Raw genomic sequence first — 24,159 nt, 5'->3', positions numbered from 1 at the left:
AATACAATTCTGTCATGATATCAAAAGGATTTCACATTCAACCGTCCCCCCATTGTGGCTGTAACAGCATGACTCATCCTAAATCAAGGGCTGGATTCAATCCGTCTTTCTTACCTCCGTCAAATACGGAGTGCTATCCTGCCAAGTACTCTGCTGCCAAAGTCTCAGGAGGCCGTGACAGAGAAGCCTCCAGACAGTCTACTCGTTCATCATAACAAACACTCAAATCAGCCCAGACTCTAAACACAGAGCACAAACAGCTTAGAAGTCCCTGGGAAAGAAATACATGTTTTTCTCCCACTATGCAGAGTTTATTTGAGTTCATCCTTCACTGCAGGTGTACCTGGCTTCTCGCACTGGCCAAGATCAACACTTAGATATCCAGAAGCTTATCTGGGCTCAAACAGGCACACTACAGCCAAGGATTGTGGCTCGGTTATGGGGAGGCTAAATGAGAACGGTGCCCTGGCATATACAGCAGAGCAGCAGCTGGGGTTGGGTTTAGCCCAACAGAGGTAATGGTGTCTGTGTACTCTGGGGAGCTCCATTAAAACGTCAGAGGGATTAGGAGGAGTGGATGAACGTGCTGGACCAAGGTAACTAAAGAAAGCGTAGCTTGTTGCTTCCTGAACAAAGTTGTGGTCAGTCACTTTTCATTAAGGTACCATGTAGTTTCATGGAATTTTGATGCCGTTGAGTAATTGCAGTGTTAAAAGTGTGAAGTATGAAAGAGTACTTGGCCCGTGTCCTTGCATCATATCAACAGATTTCTATAAATCTTTTATGCAAAAGAATACCGAAAAACACATCCACCCACCACTAATATCATCTGCCCCTGGTGAGCAGCAACATGTTCTGCCTATTTTCATCTCATCATTCACTTTTCTTCTCCAACAGTTAAAAATAGGATGGGGCGAGAGAGACCCATATGGTAATTAGACTCAACCAAAGCGAATGTCTTTCTCTCGAAAGCCCTGTCGAGCAAAGGCCCTCCCATGTGGTTCTCATATAGACGCATAAGTAGGTCACAGAGTTGCAGAAAGAGTGATGTTCCCAGAGGATTCCTCGCCTCTAATGGGAACCAAATGCATGGTAAGCCTCAGATTTCAGCACCGGTTTGAGATCCCGTGCTCCGAGCGATTATGATGGCACTGCCTGCCAACTAACTTTCGAGTAGCAATTAAGGGTTAAAACGTAGGGGATCTGCTAAGCAAGTTATGATTTTTGTTGTTGTCAAAACAGTGTTGGATGTGTGCGGTACCTACCAACTCCTGTAAACAGCTATGAGACGGAAAATGATTGGCTTGGATATGCCCCAGATACCATTTGACAACAAATAAGTCAATATACTGTACAATATGTCTTCTGCTTGTCACTAAGTCATAGAGTACAAATGACCTCTATTAGAAACCAAGCTATCACAAAATCAAAGACATGAAGCCATTTTATGACAATGATTCAGGGGCAAGAACAGAGAAAGGAATATTCAGGGACTGAATATGTCAGTAGGTACAGGGACTCCAGCACTGGCATCACAGGCCGATGCATTGGCATTCACGCACTGCGAGACAAGGGATGTTGACATTGCCTTTGTTGCAGCACCCACGGTCCCTTGATAGTCTTCCTTAAAGGTCACATGCAGCTGACAGAAATGAGAAACCCTGTTACCTTAGAGTGTGGTAGTGATGGGTTAGGAGTGTGGCGCACACGCACATACCGACTTGTGTTTTGAATTTACCTGAGACACTCTACAGAATAATAAACCATGCATATTCCTTCAATTCCATTCAGCGACCAAATGTCTTGGCCATTAGCCAAGTTTGATAGATACACAGTCCTAAGTAACCTGCACTGTATTTAGTCTTTCATCACCTTCCATAACGGTTATGTCAAGCACAGACTGGTTAATATTTCAACCAATCAAAATGGACTGTTTGATATTTCACTGCAGTGTTACTTCTGTTGGCAGGACAGCAATGCTACTGTGTGTAAAGACAGAGATAATGACATGTTTATGAAGCATTAATCTTGGTGGCATTTTGATACGATATGGCACAAAGTGTAAGCATTATGGCTAGTGCTAATAAAGGGTGTGATCGTGCCACTGTATTTGGCTTGAATGAACAGGACATATGCATATCTGCAGGGAGTGTGAGGTATCCAGATTTCTCTGCTTAGTGCCAATGGAGGCTAGACCAGGCCTCCGGACATGGCAGGATGTGCCTTTTGAAGGATTATGGAACTGCCAGTGAGTAAAACATGCATCAGAATGTCTACCCTGCCTTGATGTGTTATTGTGAACAAACACCCTCTGGCAGATACAGGTAACTGCCAAAATAATGGAAACACAGGTAAATGAGGGATACAAAGTATATTGAAAGCAGGCGCTTCTACACAGGTGTGGTTCCTGAGTTAATTAAGCAATTAACATCCCATCATGCTTAGGGTCATGTATGAAAATGTTGGGCAGGCCATTATTTTGGCTTCCATGGCTATGCCCCCATAGGATGACAATGCCTCCATCCACAGGGCACGAGTGGTCACTGAATGGTTTGATGAACATGAAAACAATGTAAACCATATGCCATGGCTGTCTCAGTCACCAGATCTCAACCCAATTGAACACTTATGGGAGATTCTGGAGCAGCGCCTGAGACAGCGTTTTCCACCACCATCAACAAAACACCAAATGATGGAATTTGTCGTGGAATAATGACACTTGTAGAATCTATGCCAAGGTGCATTGAAGCTGTTCTGGCTCGTGGTGGCCCAACATCCTATTAAGACACTTTGTTGCTGTTTCCTTTATTTTGGCAGTTACCTGTATATACACATTGTTGTAGCCTACAGTGAGAGAAAAAAGTATTTGATTCCCTGCTGATTTTGTACGTTTGCCCACTGACAAAGACATGATCAGTCTATAATTTTAATGGTAGGTTTATTTGAATAGTGAGAGACAGAATAACAACAAATAAATCCAGAAAAAAACATGTTTTAAATTGATTTGCATTTTAATGAGGGAAATAAGTATTTGACCCCCTCTCAATCAGAAAGATTTCTGGCTCCCAGGTGTCTTTTATACAGGTAACGAGCTGAGATTAGGAGCACACTCTGAAAGGGAGTGCTCCTAATCTCAGCTTGTTACCTCTATAAAAGACACCTGTCCACAGAAGCAATCAATCAACCAGATTCCAAACAGGTAGGTTTATTTGAACAGTGAGATAACAACAACAAAATAATTTAACAGTAGCACAAATAGAGATAATTCAGGCAGATTAATACACTGCTCAAAAAACACTAAAATAACACATTCTAGATCTGAATGAATGAAATAATCTTATTAAATACTTTTTTCTTTACATAGTTGAATGTGCTGACAACAAAATCACACAAAAATTATCAATGGAAATCAAATGTATCAACCCATGGAGGTCTGGATTTGGAGTCACCCTCAAAATTAAAGTGGAAAACCACACTACAGGCTGATCCAACTTTGATGTAATGTCCTTAAAACAAGTCAAAATGAGGCTCAGTAGTGTGTGTGGCCTCCACGTGCCTGTATGACCTCCCTACAACGCCTGGGCATGCTCCTGATGAGGTGGCGGATGGTCTCCTGAGGGATCTCCTCCCAGACCTGGACTAAAGCATCCGCCAACTCCTGGACAGTCTGTGGTGCAACGTGGCGTTGGTGGATGGAGCGAGACATGATGTCCCAGATATGCTAAATTGGATTCAGGTCTGGGGAACGGGCGGGCCAGTCCATAGCATCAATGCCTTCCTCTTGCAGGAACTGCTGACACACTCCAGCCACATGAGGTCTAGCATTGTCTTGCATTAGGAGGAACCCAGGGCCAACCGCACCAGCATATGGTCTCACAAGGGGTCTGAGGATCTCATCTCGGTACCTAATGGCAGTCAGGCTACCTCTGGCGAGCACATGGAGGGCTGTGCGGCCCCCCAAAGAAATGCCACCCCACACCATGACTGACCCACCGCCAAACCGGTCATGCTGGAGGATGTTGCAGGCAGCAGAACGTTCTCCACGGCGTCTCCAGACTCTGTCACGTCTGTCACATGTGCTCAGTGTGAACCTGCTTTCATCTGTGAAGAGCACAGGGCGCCAGTTGCGAATTTGCCAATCTTGGTGTTCTCTGGCAAATGCCAAACTTCCTGCACGGTGTTGGGCTGTAAGCACAACCCCCACCTGTGGACGTCGGGCCCTCATACCACCCTCATGGAGTCTGTTTCTGACCGTTTGAGGGTGTCTTGCTAATTGCCTATAATTTCCAACTGTTGTCTATTCCATTTGCACAACAGCATGTGACATTTATTGTCAATCAGTGTTGCTTCCTAAGTGGACAGTTTGATTTCACAGAAGTGTGATTGACTTGGAGTTACATTGTGTTGTTTAAGTGTTCCCTTTATTTTTTTGAGCAGTGTATAACATTTAGCACTCAATGGTGGAATTGGAGTGCCCAGTGAATGCTGAACTCCAGATAGTATTATTCAGAGTGTTATTAAAACTGTGTATATGCACGTTGCCTTAACACATTTAAGGCATTTTGGGATTAGTGGTTGAGGGGAAAGGCATTATCACTAGAGCCCGCCATGGAACATAATCGGAGCAGTCAAACAGTTAGCATAATATAATACATTTCCTAGTTATATAACTAGAAAATAGTGCATTTTCATGTATCCAATTCAATGGGGAGCATCTGGTATTTTCAGCAGGTCTTTAGGTTCAGCAGAGCTCAACTTCAGGTTGCCGGTAATGTATTTCTGCTTGGGTTTATAGTCACACATTTATCTTCTAAACTTGGTTTTATGAGTACCCTTGAGCCAGGACAATTGGAACATTAGGTTTAAGTAATACAGAAAAATGCTGTATGCTGGAGAAGCTTGTGATTTGTTCAAATAATCCAATTGGCTTCAAACTCTGTTTTTCAAGGACAATTTTAATAAGAATATTGGCGAAACTCTTAGTATATTTGGTAAAAATGGCTTCACTCAAATTCTGGTTGGTCACTGTAGTTAATACATCTTCTATGAACACTGGTCTGTAAAGCCTTTTACTGAGAATGCTGACACTAGACAATTCAGTACCTAAAGCTTTAGTGAAAGGTCCTTCATTGCCATTCTTGTTTTTTACAATATCTACAGTGCATTCGGAAAGTATTCAGACCCCTTGACTTTTTCCACGTTGTTACGTTACAGCCTTATTCTAAAATTGATTAAATTGTTTTTCCCCCCTCAACAATCTACACACAATACCCCATAATGAAATGTTTACAAATTTAATAAAAAGTTTTCAGACCCTTTACTCAGTACTTTGTTGAAGCACCTTTGGCAGCGATTACAGAGTCTTCTTGGGTATGACGCTACAAGCTTGGCACACCTGTATTTGGGGAGTTTCTCCCATTCTTCTCTGCAGATCCTCTCAAGCTCTGTTAGGTTGGATGGGGAGTGTCGCTGCACAGCTACTTTCAGGTCTCTCAAGAGATGTTCGATCGGTTTCAAGTCCGGGCGCTGGTTGTTCCACTCAAGGACATTCAGAGACTTGTCCCAAAGCCATTCCTGTGTTGTCTTGGCTGTGTGCTTAGGGTGGTTGTCCTGTTGGAAGGTGAACCTTCATCCCAGTCTGAGGTCCTGAGTGCTCTGGAGCAGGTTTTCATCAAGGATCTCTGTACTTTGCTCCGTTCATCTATCCCTTGATCCTGACTAGTCTCCCAGTCCCTGCCGCTAAAAAACATCCCCACAGCATGATGCTGCCACCACCATGCTTCACTGTAGGGATGGTGCCAGGTTTCCTCCAGACGTGACACTTGGTATTCAGGCCAAAAAGTTCAATCTTGGTTTCATCAGACTAGATAATCTTGTTTCTCAAGGTCAGAGTCCTTTAGGTGCCTTTTGGCAAACTCCAAGCGGGCTGTCATGTGCCTTTTACTGAGGAGTGGCTTCCGTCTGTCCACTCTACCATAAAGACCTGATTAGTGGAGTGCTACAGAGATGGTTGTCCTTCTGGAAGATTTTTCCATCTCCACTGAGGAAATCTGGTGCTCTCTGTCAGAGTGTCCATCGGGTTCTTGGTCACCTCCCTGACCAAGGCCCTTCTCCCACGATTGCTCAGTTTGGCCGGGCGGCCAGCTCTAGGAAGATTCTTGGTGGTTCCAAACTTCTTCCATTTAAGAAAGATGGAGGCCACTGTGTTCTTGGGGACCTTCAATGCTGCAGACATTTTTTGGTACCCTTCCCTAGATCTGTGCCTCGACACAATCCTGTCTCGGAGCTCTACGGACAATTCCTTCGACTTCATGGCTTGGTTGCTCTGACATGCACGGTCAACTGTGGGACCTTATATAGACAGGTGTGTGCCTTTCGAAATCATGTCCAATCAATTGAATTTACCACAGGTGGACTCCAATCAAGTTGTAGAAACATCAAGGATGATCAATGGAAACAGGATGCACCTGAGCTCAATTTCGAGTCTCAATTTCAGGTCTGAATACTTATGTAAATAAGGTATTTTTGTAATTATTATTTTATACATTTGCAAAAATTTATAAACCTGTTTTCAGGGGGGGGGGGGGGGGGGTATTGTCATTATGGGGTATTGTGTGTAGATTGATGAGGATTTGTTTTTATTTAATCCATTTTAGAATAAGGCTGTAACGTAACAAAATGTGGAAAACTTCAAGGGGTCTGAATACTTTCCGAATCCACTGTATATTCATGAAGTCGGGCAAATTTCCTTTTTCTCTAAAGCCCAGCCGAAAAAAATGAAAATATTTTCAGTTAAACTCTTCACCACCCCATCATTAAAGTGAATTCACCCCCAGTCCGGCGAATTTCCATTTGTGAGTTTCAAACTATCTCTGCTTCCGACCATGAAATGTACTGTACAAGTATGACACATTGCTGTTGGGTCTGTACAACCCCTCGCCTATCTCTAGGATAGATGCCACTGGAATCATTGGCTTTCCCATATGCACACTTCGCTCGACGGGCAGGAAATACATTATCTTGTTTTGCCCGTTTCATGCGGAGCACCCTCATCATGGCTGAAATGGTGGCTGCCAAGCCTAACATGACCGCGCTTCCCTTCAGGATTGATGTTACCTTCATGAATGTGCCTGGGAAATCCCTGCGTCAACAAGTAAAGCCACTAGGCGCCCCCAAGAGAAGCTATTCACCTGAGCATAATAAGCAGCTATAGTGACTCACTCACTCTAAGGGGGTTAATGGAGGTTTGTGTTGTTCTTAGTGGTGAGAGAAATTCTATTCAGCCTGGTCTCAAAACACCAATCTTCTCTTTTGCTGACTCAATCTGAATGTCAACACCAACCGACGATTCAATCATTTCTCAAGCCTTTTCATTTATTTACACATAGGTTTTTCAATACGGCATAACACCTATTACTGTGTTTCTCTTTATGCCATGGATTTCCACTAGGTGAAGACGTGTGTGTCGTGTGCATGTGTTATTGGTAGGGCCCCGGTCCCGCATGGTGTATACTGTTACAAGGTGATAATAAGCCATAGGAAATACACGTTAAGCTGTTGTAAAAGTAATTAGGAGGTCGGCACACCACGCGGACGTCCACATAATGCATGCAAATGAGACAATCTGATGTGATTTCTGCTACATCTCGGCCCCATAATTGCATACCACCACCCGAGCTGAAGATCCACCGCCAAGTTCCTAAAGTGTTTTTAACGAGTTGAAGCACTTACAAATGGAGTGTCTCTGTTATCTTCCATGCATTAAAAGGGAAGGTCTATGGTATCAGTTACTGCCAAATACTTCAAATTGCAGGTAATTATGTTCATTTGCACAGCGTTCGACTGCAAGACCTTTTCGAAGGCCTTATACGGGGCTCTTGTTCTTTTTAAAGACCTTGTAGAGCTTTCGGAACAAACCAAGGCCAATTTATGGACCGGACTGTTCGAGCCAGCTGGCAAAGCCAACAGAGGTTTGTCCAATGTTCTACAGCCGCAGGACTAATCTTTTAGAAAACTGCGGACCACTTTGTGGAGTAATCATAGATGGGCACAAGGCCACTGTTATTTACAATATGAGCTGCAGTTCGATAACCAACTCTGCATTTACTATGTCCTATTGATGTTCTGTATGTCTCTACATTATGTATAAAGTATCCACTTTAGAACTAAAGCTAATATGATACAAAAAGTCAAAGATTTGGGCAGGATTCATCCTCATAACTGGCTTATGGGTATATCAATAATTATTTTATGTAGGATAAATCTACGATGGAGATGACATACTCTACATCAACTATTCTAGAATCAAATTCATAATCTATTAAATACTAGTGTAATGGAAAGTTTTCATGTGACATTTCCATCCCCTGGCTTTAACCAGGATCAGTAAAGCATTGCCTTCATTAAATGGATTTGTTCCAATGTTTGTTTCAAAGGCATTCGGAAATGACAAACAGTCACTATGTCCATTACCTGGCTAAGTTTTGGCATGCTCCCTACGCCTAGTCAGTCACTGGAGTCCCGACGTTTCTGCGTATTCATCAAGACCGTTTCAAGGTCTTTGGCATTGCCAGTGTTTCTGGGGGGGGTTTCAGTGACCTGCGCTATGTTCCCTGTGCTCGTGGAAGTCCACCTTGAACCCTGTGTGCTGCTGCATGATGGGATTGATTGCTAATGAGGCTGCGGAGGCAATATTGCCATGATTTTCCACACAGATTGCACCTGGGGGCTAGTTGAAAAGTTCACTCACTGGAATATGTTGTGCCGTCAACATGCCATCTGTGTTGACTTGACTGTACATTTCATTGCAGCCACAAGGGATAGATCCAAGGGGAAAATGTGCCCTAATATAAATATGTTTTAAATGTTACTGTTTAACTAAGCCACTATTCCCAATTTGAAACTAAATTGGCATTACCAAAATGGCAGTCTCCAGTTAGAATTGGGCTCTTCCCCCAATTGAGAAATCACTCCTCTGACACAGACCTTCACACTTGGCTGGCCTACGTCAGGAGGTTAATGCTCAACGTGCCTGTTGGCAACCGAGGCTGGAGTCTCCATTAGCCTCTAATAGTGTCATTTACTCCATGGGTTCATTACAGTGAATGGCTAAGGCTGGGCTTATATTACATAATGAGGGTCTTCTCTGGTGTGAGGCTCACCCTGTGAATAACAATTACGACGCTCAAGTATTATTAGGCCTACATAAGGGGTTTATTGACTTGGGCATGCCCAGTCATGAATTGCAAGATTGAAAGTGCATCACCTATCGGTTAATCAAGGAGATCCATTTAATCTTGATCTCTTGGTTTAAAAAGCGTAACTGATCTTACTCATGAGCCTCCATTTCCACAAGCAGCAACATATCTTTAATCTTCTCTACAACATGTGGGACTAGAGGAATGTTTGTAAGTCTGTTAGGAAGCGAACTGAACCTGTTCAAATCAAACAATACTTTGAATTTCAAGTAACCCAAAACCTATAATGGTATGGTCTACAAGTCAAAAGGTTTACCAGACACCGAAAAGATTGGGGTATTCTTTCATTTTCAAGTTGTCTAGTGTGAAACCTTAAGTGAAACCACAAAATTGCCAATAGATAATGCAAAGTCATTGCATGTAACTTAATTCAAAGTGTTTATGCTCACAGTCATACTGCAATAAAACAAATTGGAACGCAACACAGGGAGAAAGGAGGGACAGAGACTGGGAGAGAAATGGAAACTGACCGTAGGCTAAGTCTGCCGCGGAGTTCTGGTTTCGCGTGGTCGCCAGTACATCTGCTGTTGGGAGCAAAACAAAGCATTACTACCGAAAACAAAAGACGGCGTGAATTACAATACTGCTCACAAAGACATAAGAAAACAAATGAGTTTTTGCGGCAGCGTGACATGAAATGCAAGTAGGTTGGGCTGCTCTAGATATTTCCAAACTGTGACCCAATTGTGGATTCAAGTGTCATAAAATATTTTTTAGATGTGCCGTTTTCTCCCCAAATATACTTTTCTCTTCATATTCTTGTACTGTAATCCACCTTATATAAATGTGCAGTGTAGCATATAAATGTGTATGCAGTATGTAACCTTGTTGATAGAACCTTCGTGTGTACCTTAAGAACATACCACTTAAATGTTAGCTGGCAGATTGACAGGTAGCAAATGAAACATTGCTACATCAATTAAATGCATAACAGATCAAACAAAAGGGGAGGAGGTATTTGTTATAACACCATGGTAGCCTGTGAAACCCATTCTTCCATGTACAGTGCATTCGGAATGTATTCAGACACCTTGACTTTTTCCACATTTTGTTACAGCCTTATTCTAAAATGGATTAAATTGTTTTTTTCCCCCCTCATCAATCCACACACAATACCCCATAACGACAAAGCAAAAACAGCAAATTTTTTTATGCAAATGTATCAGATAAAAAAAAAACTGAAATATCATTTACATTTACATTTTCGTCATTTAGCAGACGCTCTTATCCAGAGCGACTTACAAATTGGTACATTCACCTTATGATAGCCAGTGGGACAACCACTTTACAATATATACAGTGAGGGAAAAAAGTATTTGATCCCCTGCTGAGTTTGTACGTTTGCCCACTGACAAAGAAATGATCAGTCTATAATTTTAATGTTAGGTTTATTTGAACAGTGAGAGACAGAATAACAACAAAAAAATCCAGAAAAACACATGTCAAAAGTGTTATGAATTGATTTGCATTTTAATGAGGGAAATAAGTATTTGACCCCCTCTCAATCAGAAAGATTTCTGGCTCCCAGGTGTCTTTTATACAGGTAACGAGCTGAGGTTAGGAGCACACTCTTAAAGGGAGTGCTCCTAATCTCAGCTTGTTACCTGTATAAAAGACACCTGTCCACAGAAGCAATCAATCAATCAGATTCCAAACTCTCCACCATGGCCAAGACCAAAGAGCTCTCAAAGGATGTCAGGGACAAGATTGTAGACCTACACAAGGCTGGAATGGGCTACAAGACCATCGCCAAGCAGCTTGGTGAGAAGGTGACAACAGTTGGTGCGATTATTCGCAAATGGAAGAAACACAAAAGAACTGTCAATCTCCCTCGGCCTGGGGCTCCATGCAAGATCTCACCTCGTGGAGTTGCAATGATCATGAGAACGGTGAGGAATCAGCCCAGAACTACACGGGAGGATCTTGTCAATGATCTAAAGGCAGCTGGGACCATAGTCACCAAGAAAACAATTGGTAACACACTATGCCGTGAAGGACTGAAATCCTGCAGCGCCCGCAAGGTCCCCCTGCTCAAGAAAGCACATATACATGCCCGTCTGAAGTTTGCCAATGAACATCTGAATGATTCAGAGGAGAACTGGGTGAAAGTGTTGTGGTCAGATGAGACCAAAATCGAGCTCTTTGGCATCAACTCAACTCGCCGTGTTTGGAGGAGGAGGAATGCTGCCTATGACCCCAAGAACACCATCCCCACCGTCAAACATGGAGGTGTAAACATTATGCTTTGGGGGTATTTTTCTGCTAAGGGGACAGGACAACTTCACCACATTAAAGGGACGATGGACGGGGCCATGTACCGTAAAATCTTGGGTGAGAACCTCCTTCCCTCAGCCAGGGCATTGAAAATGGGTTGTGGATGGGTATTCCAGCATGACAATGACCCAAAACACACGGCCAAGGCTACAAAGGAGTGGCTCAAGAAGAAGCACATTAAGGTCCTGGAGTGGCCTAGCCAGTCTCCAGACCTTAATCCCATAGACAATCTGTGGAGGGAGCTGAAGGTTTGAGTTGCCAAACGTCAGGCTCGAAACCTTAATGACTTGGAGAAGATCTGCAAAGAGGAGTGGGACAAAATCCCTCCTGAGATGTGTGCAAACCTGGTGGCCAACTACAAGAAATGTCTGACCTCTGTGATTGCCAACAAGGGTTTTGCCACCAAGTATTAAGTCATGTTTTGCAGAGGGGTCAAATACTTATTTCCCTCATTAAAATGCAAATCAATTTATATTTTTTTTTACATGCGCTTTTCTGGATTATTTTGTTGTTATTCTATCTCTCACTGTTCAAATAAACCTACCATTAAAATTATAGACTGATCATTTCTTTGTCAGTGGGCAAACGTACAAAATCAGTAGGGGATCAAATACTTTTTCCCCCTCACTGTATATATATATATATATATTATTTTTTTTTTTTTTGGGGGGGGGGGGGGGGGGGGGTGGGGTTAAGGGGGAGTAGAATAATTACTTTATCCTATCCCAGGTATTCCTTAAAGAGGTGGGGTTTCAAGTGTCTCCGGAAGGTGGTGAGTGACTACGCTGTCCTGGCGTCGTGAGGGAGCTTGTTCCACCATTGGGGTGCCAGAGCAGCGAACAGTTTTGACTGGGCTGAGCGGGAACTGTGCTTCCGCAGAGGTAGGGGGGCCAGCAGGCCAGAGGTGGATGAACGCAATGCCCTCGTTTGGGTGTAGGGACTGATCCGAGCCTGAAGGTACGGGGGTGCCGTTCCCCTCACAGCTCTGTAGGCAAGTACCATGGTCTTGTAGCAGATGCGAGCTTCAACTGGAAGCCAGTGGAGTGTGCGGAGGAGCGGGGTGACGTGAGAAAACTTGGGAAGGTTGAACACCAGACGGACTGCGGCGTTCTGGATGAGTTGTAGGGGTTTAATGGCACAGGAAGGGAGCCCAGCCAACAGCGAGTTGCACTAATCCAGACGGGAGATGACAAGTGCCTGGATTAGGACCTGTGCCGCTTCCTGTGTAAGGCAGAGTCGTACTCTGCGAATGTTGTAGAGCATGAACCTACAGGATCGGGTCACCTTTACATAAACATAAATATTCAGACCCTTTACTCAGTACTTTGTTGAAGCACCTTTGGCAGCGATTACAGCCTTTAGTCTTCTTGGGTATGATGCTACAAGCTTGGCACACCTGTATTTGGGGAGTTTCTCCCATTCTTCTCTGCAGATCCTCTCCAGCTCTGTCAGGTTGGATGGGGAGCGTTGCTGCACAGCTACTTTCAGGTCTCTCAAGAGATGTTAGATCGGTTTCAAGTCCGGGCGCTGGTTGTTCCACTCAAGGACATTCAGAGACTTGTCCCGAAGCCACTCCTGCGTTGTCTTGGCTGTGTTTTCATCAAGGATCTCTCTGTACTTTGCTCCGTTCATCTTTCCCTCGATCCTGACTAATCTCCCAGTCCCTGCCGCTGAAAAACATCCCCATAGCATGATGCTGCCACCACCATGCTTCACTGTAGGGATGGTGCCAGGTTTCCTCGAGACGTGATGCTTGGCGTTCAGGCCAAAGAGTTCAATCTTGGTTTCATCAGACCAGAGAATCTTGTTTCTCATGGTCTGAGAGTCCTTTAGGTGCCTTTTGGCAAACTCCAAGCGGGCTGTCATGTGCCTTTTACTGAGGAGTGGCTTCCTTCTGGCAACTCTACCATAAAGGCCTGATTGGTGGAGTACTGCAGAGATGGTTGACCTTCTGAAAGGTTCTCCCATCTCCACAGAGGAACTCTGGAGCTCTGTCAGAGTGACCATCGGGTTCTTGGTCACCTCCCTGACCAACGCCCTTCTCCCCCCATTGCTGAGTTTGGCTGGGTGGCCAGCTCTAGGAAGAGTCTTGGTGGTTCCAAATTTCTTCCATTTAAGAATGATGGAGGCCACCGTGTTCTTGGGGACCTTCAATGCTGCATAAATGTTTTGGTACCCTTCCCCAGATCTGTGCCGACACAATCCTGTCTCGGAGCTCTACGGACAATTTCTTCGACCTAATGGCTTGGGTTTTGCTCTGACATGCACTGTCAACTGTGGAACCTTATATAGACAGGTGTGTGCCTTTCCAAATCATGTCCAATTAATTGAATTTACCACAGGTGGACTCCAATCAAGTTGTAGAAACATCTCAATGATGATCAATGGAAACAGGATCCACATGAACTCAATTTCGAGTCTCATATCAAAGGGACTAAATAAGTTTATATTTTTATTATTTTTAATACATTTGCAAACATTTCTAAAAACCTGTTTTTGCTTTTTCATTATGGGGTATTGTGTGTAGATTGATGAAGATTATTATTTTTTGAATCCATTTTAGAATAAAGCTGTAACGTAACAAAATGTGGAAAAGGGGAAGGGTCTGAATTTTTTCCGAATGCACTGTACTTCCATGAAGGAATATACCCTCTTTTTACAGGGCTTATATTTAGATGATTGGCCTGCTATCAGCCTGTTGCTGATGATAGCTCACCATGGCAGTTCTCAGGGTGCAGTGAGTGGTCTCCCTCGATGTCCTGCTCAAAGCCAGCCCTGGAGAGAGAACGAGAGAACGAGAGTAAAAAAGGAGGTTCATCACAATTTCCTCTTTGCTGCCACAAGCTACCACCTACCCAACAGTAATTGGGACCTGGTCATTCACCCACAGATCGAAGCCCATTTAGAGCCATACAGAACTTGCCCAACCTGCCAGTCGTCGATGAGAGAATATTTTTCTTAGCCAGTACATTCACAACCTGAGAGACATCCTGCAAATGCCTATGACATCACCATCCACAGACAAGGTGGGTGAATCAGGAAAATGCCACGAATGGAGAGAACATCCAGTTTGCTGGCACCCTAACAAAGTTGGTCTGTTCTCCCCTTGTACGCTGTCCAAATTAGAAACCAGCGTCACGGCTGATAAAGGTCAGATGATAACCTTCCTATCAGGTGACAGGGGGAGCAGAAGTGGCCAGGACAGCCTGCATCAGTTAGGAGAAAAAGACAACAATGACTAAAGCCAAGGTCATAATCCAGACCCTATTCAAACAAAATATGTAGCCAGACCCAGTGTTTTGCCTGTGCATTTTCATTTTACATTTACGTCATTTAGCTGACGCTGTTATCCAGAGCGACTTACAATAGTGAGTGCAGACATTACTTTTTTTCGTACTAGTCCCCCGTGGGAATCAAACCCACAACCCTGGTGTTGCAAGCACCATGCTGTACCAACTGAGCTACATAGGACTACTATATTCCAGAACACTTTTGAGGGATGTGAAACACACAAGTGCAGGTCTATCTATTGGGGGCTGTATTTAGGGCCCTTCTCCCCTCCTACCCACGGAGGAGAAGAGGGGGTTTCAGTGTTCATTTTCATTAGGACTTTTCAATCAGTGCATGCCATTTGCACAGACATCCATCGATAGATTTAGATGCAGCGTGCCTATGAATGAGAGAAAGGTCCATACACAACCAGATACATTTAGAGAGTGGCTGGAAGCTAATGGAAAGTGGGGTTTGAATGCGGCACACAAGTGTCTATTATGAATATGAATAAATTGGATCCTACTTCTGACACCAACGGGCGCTCATTCACCCTCCAGCCCTTTCCGTCTCTGAGCTGCGGAGTGTTCATTTGTTTATTTTCGCTTTTTCGCTCCGCTCCACCTTTCTCGTTCACTCGCTCTCCATGTATCAATTTTCAGAAGTGTGGGATGCGTGAGCGAGAGAGTGCTATTCATTTCCCTCACTCAGACACTTTAAAGCTCTTCTATTTACTAGCAATGAATGAGGGGAAAGGAGACATAGATATGAAAAGACAAATTCTCAGAAATAGTCTCACTGATGTTGCATACTCGCAAACAATGAGCTACCAGAGATGCATACAGACATAGTGAGACTGATTTAAGTAGATATTTATTTATACAAATGCTTGCTAATTAAAAATCATAATATGCCATTTAGCAGACGCTTTTATCCAAAGCGACTTACAGTCATGCGTGCATACATTTTTTTGTGTATGGGTGGTCCCGGGGTTCGAACCCACTACCTTGGCGTTACAAGCGCTGTGCTCTACCAGCTGAGCTACATATAAGTAAACAGTCACAGGTAGGTACACCCACTCACATCCACATACAGAGGATTCAGTTTAGGAGTAGGCCTAAATAGAGGTTTGAGTTTAGGAATACAAACAACATATTTTATACAGTGGCGGGCCAGGCTGCAGAGTTGTTTCGGGACTGGCAAAGCACTTCAGCTCCATTTAGTTTTTCGGCGGTTGCCTCACTTGGGAGCTCTTTGGAGCATTTTGCAAGATGGCCCGGTCTGCCAAAACGTCTGTCGCATTCACCTCTGGATCCACCCATTCGTCTCCAGGGAAACCACTGACTCGCTGCCACAACAACAAGGCCCATCTGCTGCTCATCTTAGGGAAGTGGCTGAACCACAGTGTCCTGGATAAGGTGTTTCTAGAACATTTTCTGAGCCCTAAAAACTTTCCTTGTCCACTGAACTCTAAATCTCTAACCAAAACAGAGATATTTCACTGAGATTTATACTTTTGGAGGTGGAACTTCATGGAACTTGCAATAGTCTCTCAAAGTTCATGAATCCCCATCTTAAACCACCAATTCCTGTGCTCCTGGGATGAGGAATGTCATGAAACGTTTCCCTCCAAATTCCATAACTATATAGATTACAGTGTGTGCTATTGAATCCATGTCGATTACATTTAAAAGAGCAAAATTACTTTTTTCAGCATCTAAAAGATTCAATCAAGGCCTTCTACTGCGGACACAGCATGACAAATCGCGCTAAACCGCCAATCCTGGAAGCGCCACGTCGAAAGTCACAGGATGGAAACTCAATTCTGAAGCAGTTCAAACAGACCGACTGCTTTCCGCTATTCTCCTTGGTTCCACAATACTAAGACCTTTGCTTTTTTTCCCCTCGACACTCTGGGAGATTTAGGGGGATGTCACATATCAGCGAAAGAACGGCAGGCAAAAGAGTGGGAGAGGAGACAGGAGAGGGAGGAGAGTGATGGGGACCCACTTTGGCAGCTCGCCAACAGAGAGGTGTGAGAGTAGGTGTGAGCCACAACCTTGTTCTTTAGCACCACTTCACCAAAGGGGGAGAACTGCTAGGCCTCAGTGATCCTCAAACCTACTCATGCAGAGCCGCAGTACTGCTGGTTTTTGTCCCCGACTCTGCAGTGAAACACCGGATACAGCTAATCAAAGCGTTGACAATTTGTTTGATTTGTTGAATCGGGTGTGATGGCACTAGGCCGGGACAGAAACCACAAGCAGGATGGGGAATCACTGCTAGGGAATGGGTGGGGTTGTGGAACAAAGTTAACTGGTGGCATGGCCAAGTGAATCACAGTAAGCCCTTACACAGCAGCCTTTTCCATAGCACTGGAGAGCAATGATCATGAGTCACAGTGTCAAATGACCCCTCTTCAGTTCATGAGAACTGATCGATGGCAACCCATCAGTTGTTCAGTCATTTCCTATGTTCCAGAGAATTGAAGAGACTCTTTTCATTTTCAGGAGGTCTGGGGGTGACTAATTTGTTTTATTCCTGAGAGATTGCAGAATCTGTCGGCTCATAAATAAATAAATGGACTCAAGCCATTGTGGGTCAAGTGGTTGATTGTTCCTTTCACTTAAAGTGCATTGCAAAAGTGGAAACTGGCCCAAAGCCAGCAGATATAAAGAAACAAATGGATGCATATTAGCATACACTGTACAGAGTCCCAGAGTGTATAATTTGCTGGTATAAAGAAACGGACTAGCGGGAAAACTCATCTTTGAAGAGCGGTCCTCATCTGCAGTACAATGATGTCACTCACTCAATACATTCTTCCTTAATATGACTTCCAAAGAGTTTGAGATTTTATGGGGGCCAATACTGATGGCAGATATACGATCACGCTCTCAAACCTTTATTACCTTTCAGATTGATGCCTTTCAGCGCGACAGGAAGGAAAGTGACACTTACTTGAACCCTGGCGCCATGTTGGCACAGCTCCCAGTCCGGAGCCAGATGCAGTATGGGTCGCGAGAGGACAGACAACTCCTAGAAAATGACAAGGCAAGAGGTGGTTAAATCCCTCCTTGGTGTGCGGGCAATGGGCGCCCGACTGTGTCTACTTTGACACAGTGACAAGCCACACACACACACACACACACACACACACACACACACTTGAGGCAAGGACACTGCTGCGGTCTAGTTGAGCGTGTTCTGTTGGGGCTATTCCCCATCTGGTGTCTGCAGAGCGAGACTGGCTGGCCTGTGTGTGAACACAGATAGGTGAATGTGTCTGACAGTGTCTGAGTGTGTGTTTTAGCTCATTCTCCAAGATGACAAGTATGCCTGTGAAAGACCTCAGAGGACAGGTGTGTGCATCTGTTTCGAAATATTTATACGTGTGTGTGCCATGACTGCCAGCCTGGAGGAGTGAAGCCTGTTATCTTAGTGACAGGTGCCCCTCAGTCTCTCTCCCCCAGCCGGGGTGACACACTGACAGCCAGGACAACGGGGACTGAGTTGGAGCTCCGAGGGGGGAAGAAGGGAGAGGGGAGGGGGGGACTGTCATACACTCGCCTAGGGAAGGAGGAAGAGAGGGGGTTGTCTCCTTTGGATCTCTCACTTGTCAATCAGTGCTCTATGTTTACATGAACCCCTGCCTCCCTCACGTCCCACCAGTAGGAGATTTTGCACATGGCCTCTCAAAAGGTATTGTAGGCTGACCCAGACTGTGTTCGTGTGCATGCGAGTGTGTGTCAGACTATGAAGGAGGCAGTGAGTTTTTTTGTTGGTGTTTGAATGTTGATAAATTCCAATGGCAGGATCAGTCAACTCTAATGATATTCTTGATGTGGTATTCTGTGCTGATGATATCCTGAAAAATTTCCCAAACATTTACAGGCTGTTAAAATATTGATTATACGGGCAATTAAGCGCCCATTTTTTATGTCTTGGTTGTTTGCCAAAATATGCAAACAGGCTCTTTTAGAAGCTGTGCCAAATACATTTGGACAATTTGGTAATTTCCTCATGGCTTCCCTGTTCTCTCTTGCTCAATTTTCTGACAAATGACTAGAACAAATATAAATATTTGTTGATACTGAAATCAATTGACCACAAATTGACATTTAAAGAGCTTGGTATACAGAGACTAAGTATTTGTTATAACACAACTGAGCAAACGATTTTGAACAGTGCAAAAGCACAAAAAAATGTCGGCCCCATTTTTTCCAGGTCAGGTGACGTAGTCAGGGAAAGCTCAGCCCTAACAATATTGTACAGTCGTGGTCAAAAGTTTTGAGAATGACACAAGTATTGGTCTTCACAAAGTTTGCTGCTTCAGTGTTTTTAGATATTTTTGTCAGATGTTACTATGGTATACTGAAGTATAATTACAAGCATTACATACGTGTCAAAGGCTTTTATTGACAATTACATTAAGTTTATGCAAAGAGTCAATATTTGCAGTGTTGACCCTTCTTTTTCTAGACCTCTGCAATCCGCCCTGGCATGCTGTCAATTAACTTCTGGGCCACATCCTGAATGATGGCAGCCCATTCTTGCATAATCAATGCTTGGAGTTTGTCAGAATCTGTGGGTTTTTGTTTGTCCACCTGCCTCTTGAGGATTGACCACAAGTTCTCAATGGGATTAAGGTCTGAGGAGTTTCCTGGCCATGGACCCAAAATGTCGATGTTTTGTTCCCCGAGCCACTTAGTTATCACTTTTGCCTTATGGCAAGGTGCTCCATCATGCTGGAAAAGGCATTGTTTGTCACCAAACTGTTCTTGGATGGTTGGGAGAAGTTGCTCTCGGATGATGTGTTGGTACCATTCTTTATTCATGGCTGTGTTCTTAGGCAAAATTGTGAGTGAGCCCACTCCCTTGGCTGAGAAGCAACCCCACACATGGTCTCAGGATGCTTTACTGTTGGCATGACACAGGACTGATGGTAGCGCTCGCCTTGTCTTCTCCGGACAAGGTTTTTTTCCCGGATGCCCCAAACAATCGGAAAGGGGATTCATCAGAGAAAATGACTTTACCCTAGTCCTCAGCAGTCCAATCCCTGTACCTTTTGTAGAATATCAGTCTGTCCCTGTTTTTCCTGAAGAGAAGTGGCTTCCTCGCTGCCCTTCTTGACACCAGGCCATCCTCCAAAAGTATTCACCTCACTGTGCGTGCAGATGCACTCACACCTGCCTGCTGCCATTCCTGATCAAGCTCTGCACTGGTGGTGCCCCGATCCCGCAGCTGAATCAACTTTAGGAGATGGTCCTGGCGCTTGCTGGACTTTCTTGGGCGCCCTGAAGCCTTCTTCACAACAATTGAACCTCTCTCCTTGAAGTTCTTGATGATCCGATAAATGGTTGATTTAGGTGCAATCTTACTAGCAGCAATATCCTTGCCTGTGAAGCCCTTTTGTGTAAAGAAATGATAACGGCACGTGTTTCCTTGCAGATAACCATGGTTAACAGAGGAGGAACAATGATTTCAAGCACCACCCTCCTTTTAAAGCTTCCAGTCTGTTATTCTAACTCAATCAGCACGACAGAGTGATCTCCAGCCTTGTCCTCGTCAACACTCTCACCTGTGTTAATGAGAGAATCACTGACATGATGTCAGCTGGTCCTTTTGTGGCAGGGCTGAAATGCAGTGGAAATGTTTTTTGGGGATTAAGTTCATTTTCATGGCAAAGAGGGACTTTGCAATTAATTGCAATTCATCTGATCACTCTTCATAACATTCTGGAGAATATGCAAATTGCCATCATAAAAACTGAGGCAGCAGACTTTGTGAAAATTAATATTTGTGTCATTCTCAAAACTTTTGACCACGACTGTATATCCTCCTATGTGTATTTTCACACAATTGTTTCCGCCTTGTTGTAACTCACTTTTTACAGGCGCCGTGCTCAGTGCAGCGGCTGAGTGGTACTCTGATGACACAGCTGGTGAAGGCCACAAACAAGGCATGATGGTCCTTATCCAGCTCCATTCCCAGAATCCTCCGGTCCTGCTGCCCCTGAATGTTACACCTGTGGGAAAACATGGTCGCATGACACGTGAGAACACTTACAGCACAACCATACTAAACGATCAGAGTTAGACTATAGACACGTGAAACACAGCACAACGAATCAGTCACAGATAGAAATGGGAGCCCCATTTAAAGGCTATCTCTGTAAGAAATGTTCATTTAGGAAGTTGATATACCATTTGAACCCCTAATATAGTGTGGAAAATACAATGACTTTGCCTGTGAACTACCTTAGTAAAGATTTTGACCATTTGGTGGGAGTAACAACATTATAATGTAGGTTACAGCTTTGAAGCAGGTACAGACATTCATTTTACTACGCCTGTGTAAATACGACCTATTCAAACGTGGTTACACACTCACTTAAGAGGGGTTATAGACTGACTTATAGAGGGTCTGTGCTCACATTGAGGGGTTATAGACATCTATGTCCTCCAGGAGCTGGGAGCCAAAGGAGGCATTAGGATGAGTGCTGGACAACACCTTCAGGACCCTGCCATCCTCCGAGCCCAGGAAGACCACAGTGCGGTCCTTAGACGGCCCGGCAGAGGTGTCCACCGCAATCTGAGTCAGCTTGTACCTGGAGAAGGGAAAAACACAGTTAGCGTGGATTGTACATCCGGAACTGGTAACCCATCAGCCATAATGGGTCAGTCATCCAGAACAAGTGAACCGCTATGACTGGCATTGAGACACAGGTCAACATAGGGTTAAAAATGAACAATTTTTCATCCCTTAAAAAAGCTATTATTGTTCAGCCTTTTTTGTGCTTTTCCTGATTTTAACCCACGTGATTTTGTAATTTTCTGTGCACCAAAAAATGGAGTGGCGAGTACACTGAAATGGGGACGACAGAAGCGCCGCTGGGCTGAAAATTCACTTCTGCTTTAGGCTACTTTCTGGGCGAGATTTAGCACTTTCCCGAATGGCTTGTGTTGGTTGCCTAGCAGCATAACAGCTGTCAAGGAAGGTTTTGTACATGAACCATGATTGTCTCCAGAATGTTCTTATCTTCGTGTGTTTACATGTGCATATCTAACGCCAGTCATCTCAACTGGCTGCTAAAGAGTGAAGCATAACCACTGTCATTTTCAGTTTAATAATAATTATGCTATAAAATATTATTTCCTCAGGTTCATGAATGCAACACACTTGATGAGAACATCCTATGATTTAAACCCCATTTTATCTCCAATATTTCCATGACTTCACTAGGACTTCAGTCTCAGGATGTTTAGAGCAGTGTGAAATAACACGTTCCCCGTGCCCCCCTGGCTTCTGTTGTCATTTACCAGAGTATCACATCAGCTTTCTGTGGTGAGAAGCAGCAGGCAGTGCACCCAGGGGGTACGGCAGGCAGACTCAAACACCTCTGCACCGCCAGTAAATGTCAAGCTTTGTGGATGAAGCCACAGTCTCCGGTCAAATAGAGTAGCTAGGCTGAGGCAATTTCTGGGTTTAGTTTCTGAGCGAGAACTCCAGTTGCCTGGTTTGAGTAAAGTGTCTTTCATTGACTAATTTGATTTACTGTACATTGCACTAAACTATTGCTGCCATTTTCTATACTGCTGATAATGTATATTTGTCTATGTTGCCGTTTGTCCACACAAAGATAAATACAATGAGGGAAAAAGGTATTTGATCCCCTGCTGATTTTGTACATTTGCCCACTGACAAAGACATGATCAGTCTATAATTTTAATGGTAGGTTTATTTGAACAGTGAGAGACAGAATAACAACAAAAAATCTAGAAAAACGCATGTCAAAAATGTTATAAATTGATTTGCATTTTAATGAGGGAAATAAGTATTTGACCCATCTGCAAAACATGACTTGGTGGCAAAACCCTTGTTGGCAATCAGAGGTCAGACGTTTCTTGTAGTTGGCCACCAGGTTTGCACACATTACAGGAGGGATTTTGTCCCACTCCTCTTTGCAGATCTTCTCCAAGTCATTAAGGTGGATCAAATACTTTTTTCCCTCACTGTAGTTATATTGTATGGTATGGTACTGCCCTACAGCACCTGCTTGTGGTGCGGGTGAAGCAGGGCCGGTCGTTGACGGAGGGCACCGCCTCGTCCATCAGAGGGTAAGACTTGATGAAGGTCAGCGTGTCGTCGGGGAAGGTGGTGGACGACTTGTAGGCCGAGGCCGGGCCGTCACCGGCACAGGAACCAGGCCTGAAGTAGAAAGAAGAAAGAGATTCGAGAAATTAAATTTGGCAACTCTTATTCAAACAAAACATGGGTGTGCACTGTGTTAGCCTAGCTGGTCCCAGATCTGTTGGTGCTGTATGGTCAACTCATAAGGTCGTTGTCATGCCTGGTCATATGTAGGCTAGTGTTTCCCCCCTTCAGAGGGCAGTCTCATACCTGGGCTTGGGCACCTGTTCTTCTGGTACCGGGGTCCAGGCTGAGTCACTGGTCTTCTGCTCCTTAAACTTCCCATTGAAGGCCTTCTCGATGTCGTCCATGTAGAAGGCACACACGGCTGAGCCAGGGATACTGACGAGGGAGACAGACACAAAGAGCGTGTTAAAAAAAGAGCCTCATGAGATTGAGTTATTGAAAAGGTTGGTTGAAACATGGTTGGCTGATCAAACAAGGTGAAACAAATGTTTTCCGATTTCTATCTGGTGAGTGTAGAGCTCTGTATTATTTCAAATCAATATCAAGACGTTTGAGGTAAAACTAAAATGTTCCTGTGCCGCAAGTAAGGCGGTCCAGTGTGTGAGTGAATATCCTGTTTTTCCAGTTTAAGTGATGTTGCATATTCTTGCAGTGTAATACCAATTTCAGACAGAAGATGTGGTGTATTACCTGTAAATCTGTATAAGGCAATGTTTCTATGACCCCCTTCTATGACCCCCCAGTGGGTAACTGGCAAATTAGGAGGGGTGGGGGATGTACTTAAACCATGGGGGTAGGGCTGGGCTATACTGTATATCAAATTAATTTGAATGTACAGTACCAGTCAAAGGTTTGGTCACACCTACTCATTCCACGGTTTTTCTTTATTTGTACTATTTTCTACATTGTAGAATAATAGTGAAGACATCAAAACTATGAAATAACACATATGGAATCATGTAGTAACCAAAAAAGTGTTAAACAAATCTAAATAGATTTTAGATTCTTCAAAGTAGCCACCCTTTGCCTTGATGATAGCTTTGCACACGGTTGGCATTCTCTCAACCAGCTTCACGAGGTAGTCAGCTGGAATGCAGGTGAAGTGCCTTCTTAAAAGTTAATTTGTGGAATTTCTTTCCTTCTTAATGCGTTTGAGCCAATCTGTTGTGTTGGTAGGGGTGGTATACAGAAGACAGCC

At 44.0% G+C, this 24,159-nt stretch overlaps 1 protein-coding gene across 1 annotated transcript in view; it reads right to left on the bottom strand.

The window, feature by feature from the left end:
- The window catches only part of LOC311132968 (semaphorin-6D-like), a gene marked incomplete at its 5' end in the record, with an annotated part of 39,017 nt that overhangs the window by 4,288 nt on the left and 10,570 nt on the right, over positions 1-24,159 (bottom strand). Inside the window, 7 exons of the mRNA XM_084166367.1 lie at positions 9,728-9,781; positions 14,248-14,306; positions 17,763-17,840; positions 20,689-20,829; positions 21,238-21,411; positions 22,857-23,012; positions 23,205-23,336. Coding sequence (XP_084022493.1) covers positions 9,728-9,781; positions 14,248-14,306; positions 17,763-17,840; positions 20,689-20,829; positions 21,238-21,411; positions 22,857-23,012; positions 23,205-23,336 — 794 coding nt within the window. The remainder of the gene's footprint in view (positions 1-9,727; positions 9,782-14,247; positions 14,307-17,762; positions 17,841-20,688; positions 20,830-21,237; positions 21,412-22,856; positions 23,013-23,204; positions 23,337-24,159) is intronic.

Source organism: Coregonus lavaretus, assembly GCF_964263955.1.
Source record: "Coregonus lavaretus genome assembly, chromosome: 7".
Taxonomy (NCBI): Eukaryota; Metazoa; Chordata; class Actinopteri; order Salmoniformes; family Salmonidae; genus Coregonus; species Coregonus lavaretus.
This window is presented reverse-complemented; position numbering and strand designations above follow the sequence as displayed.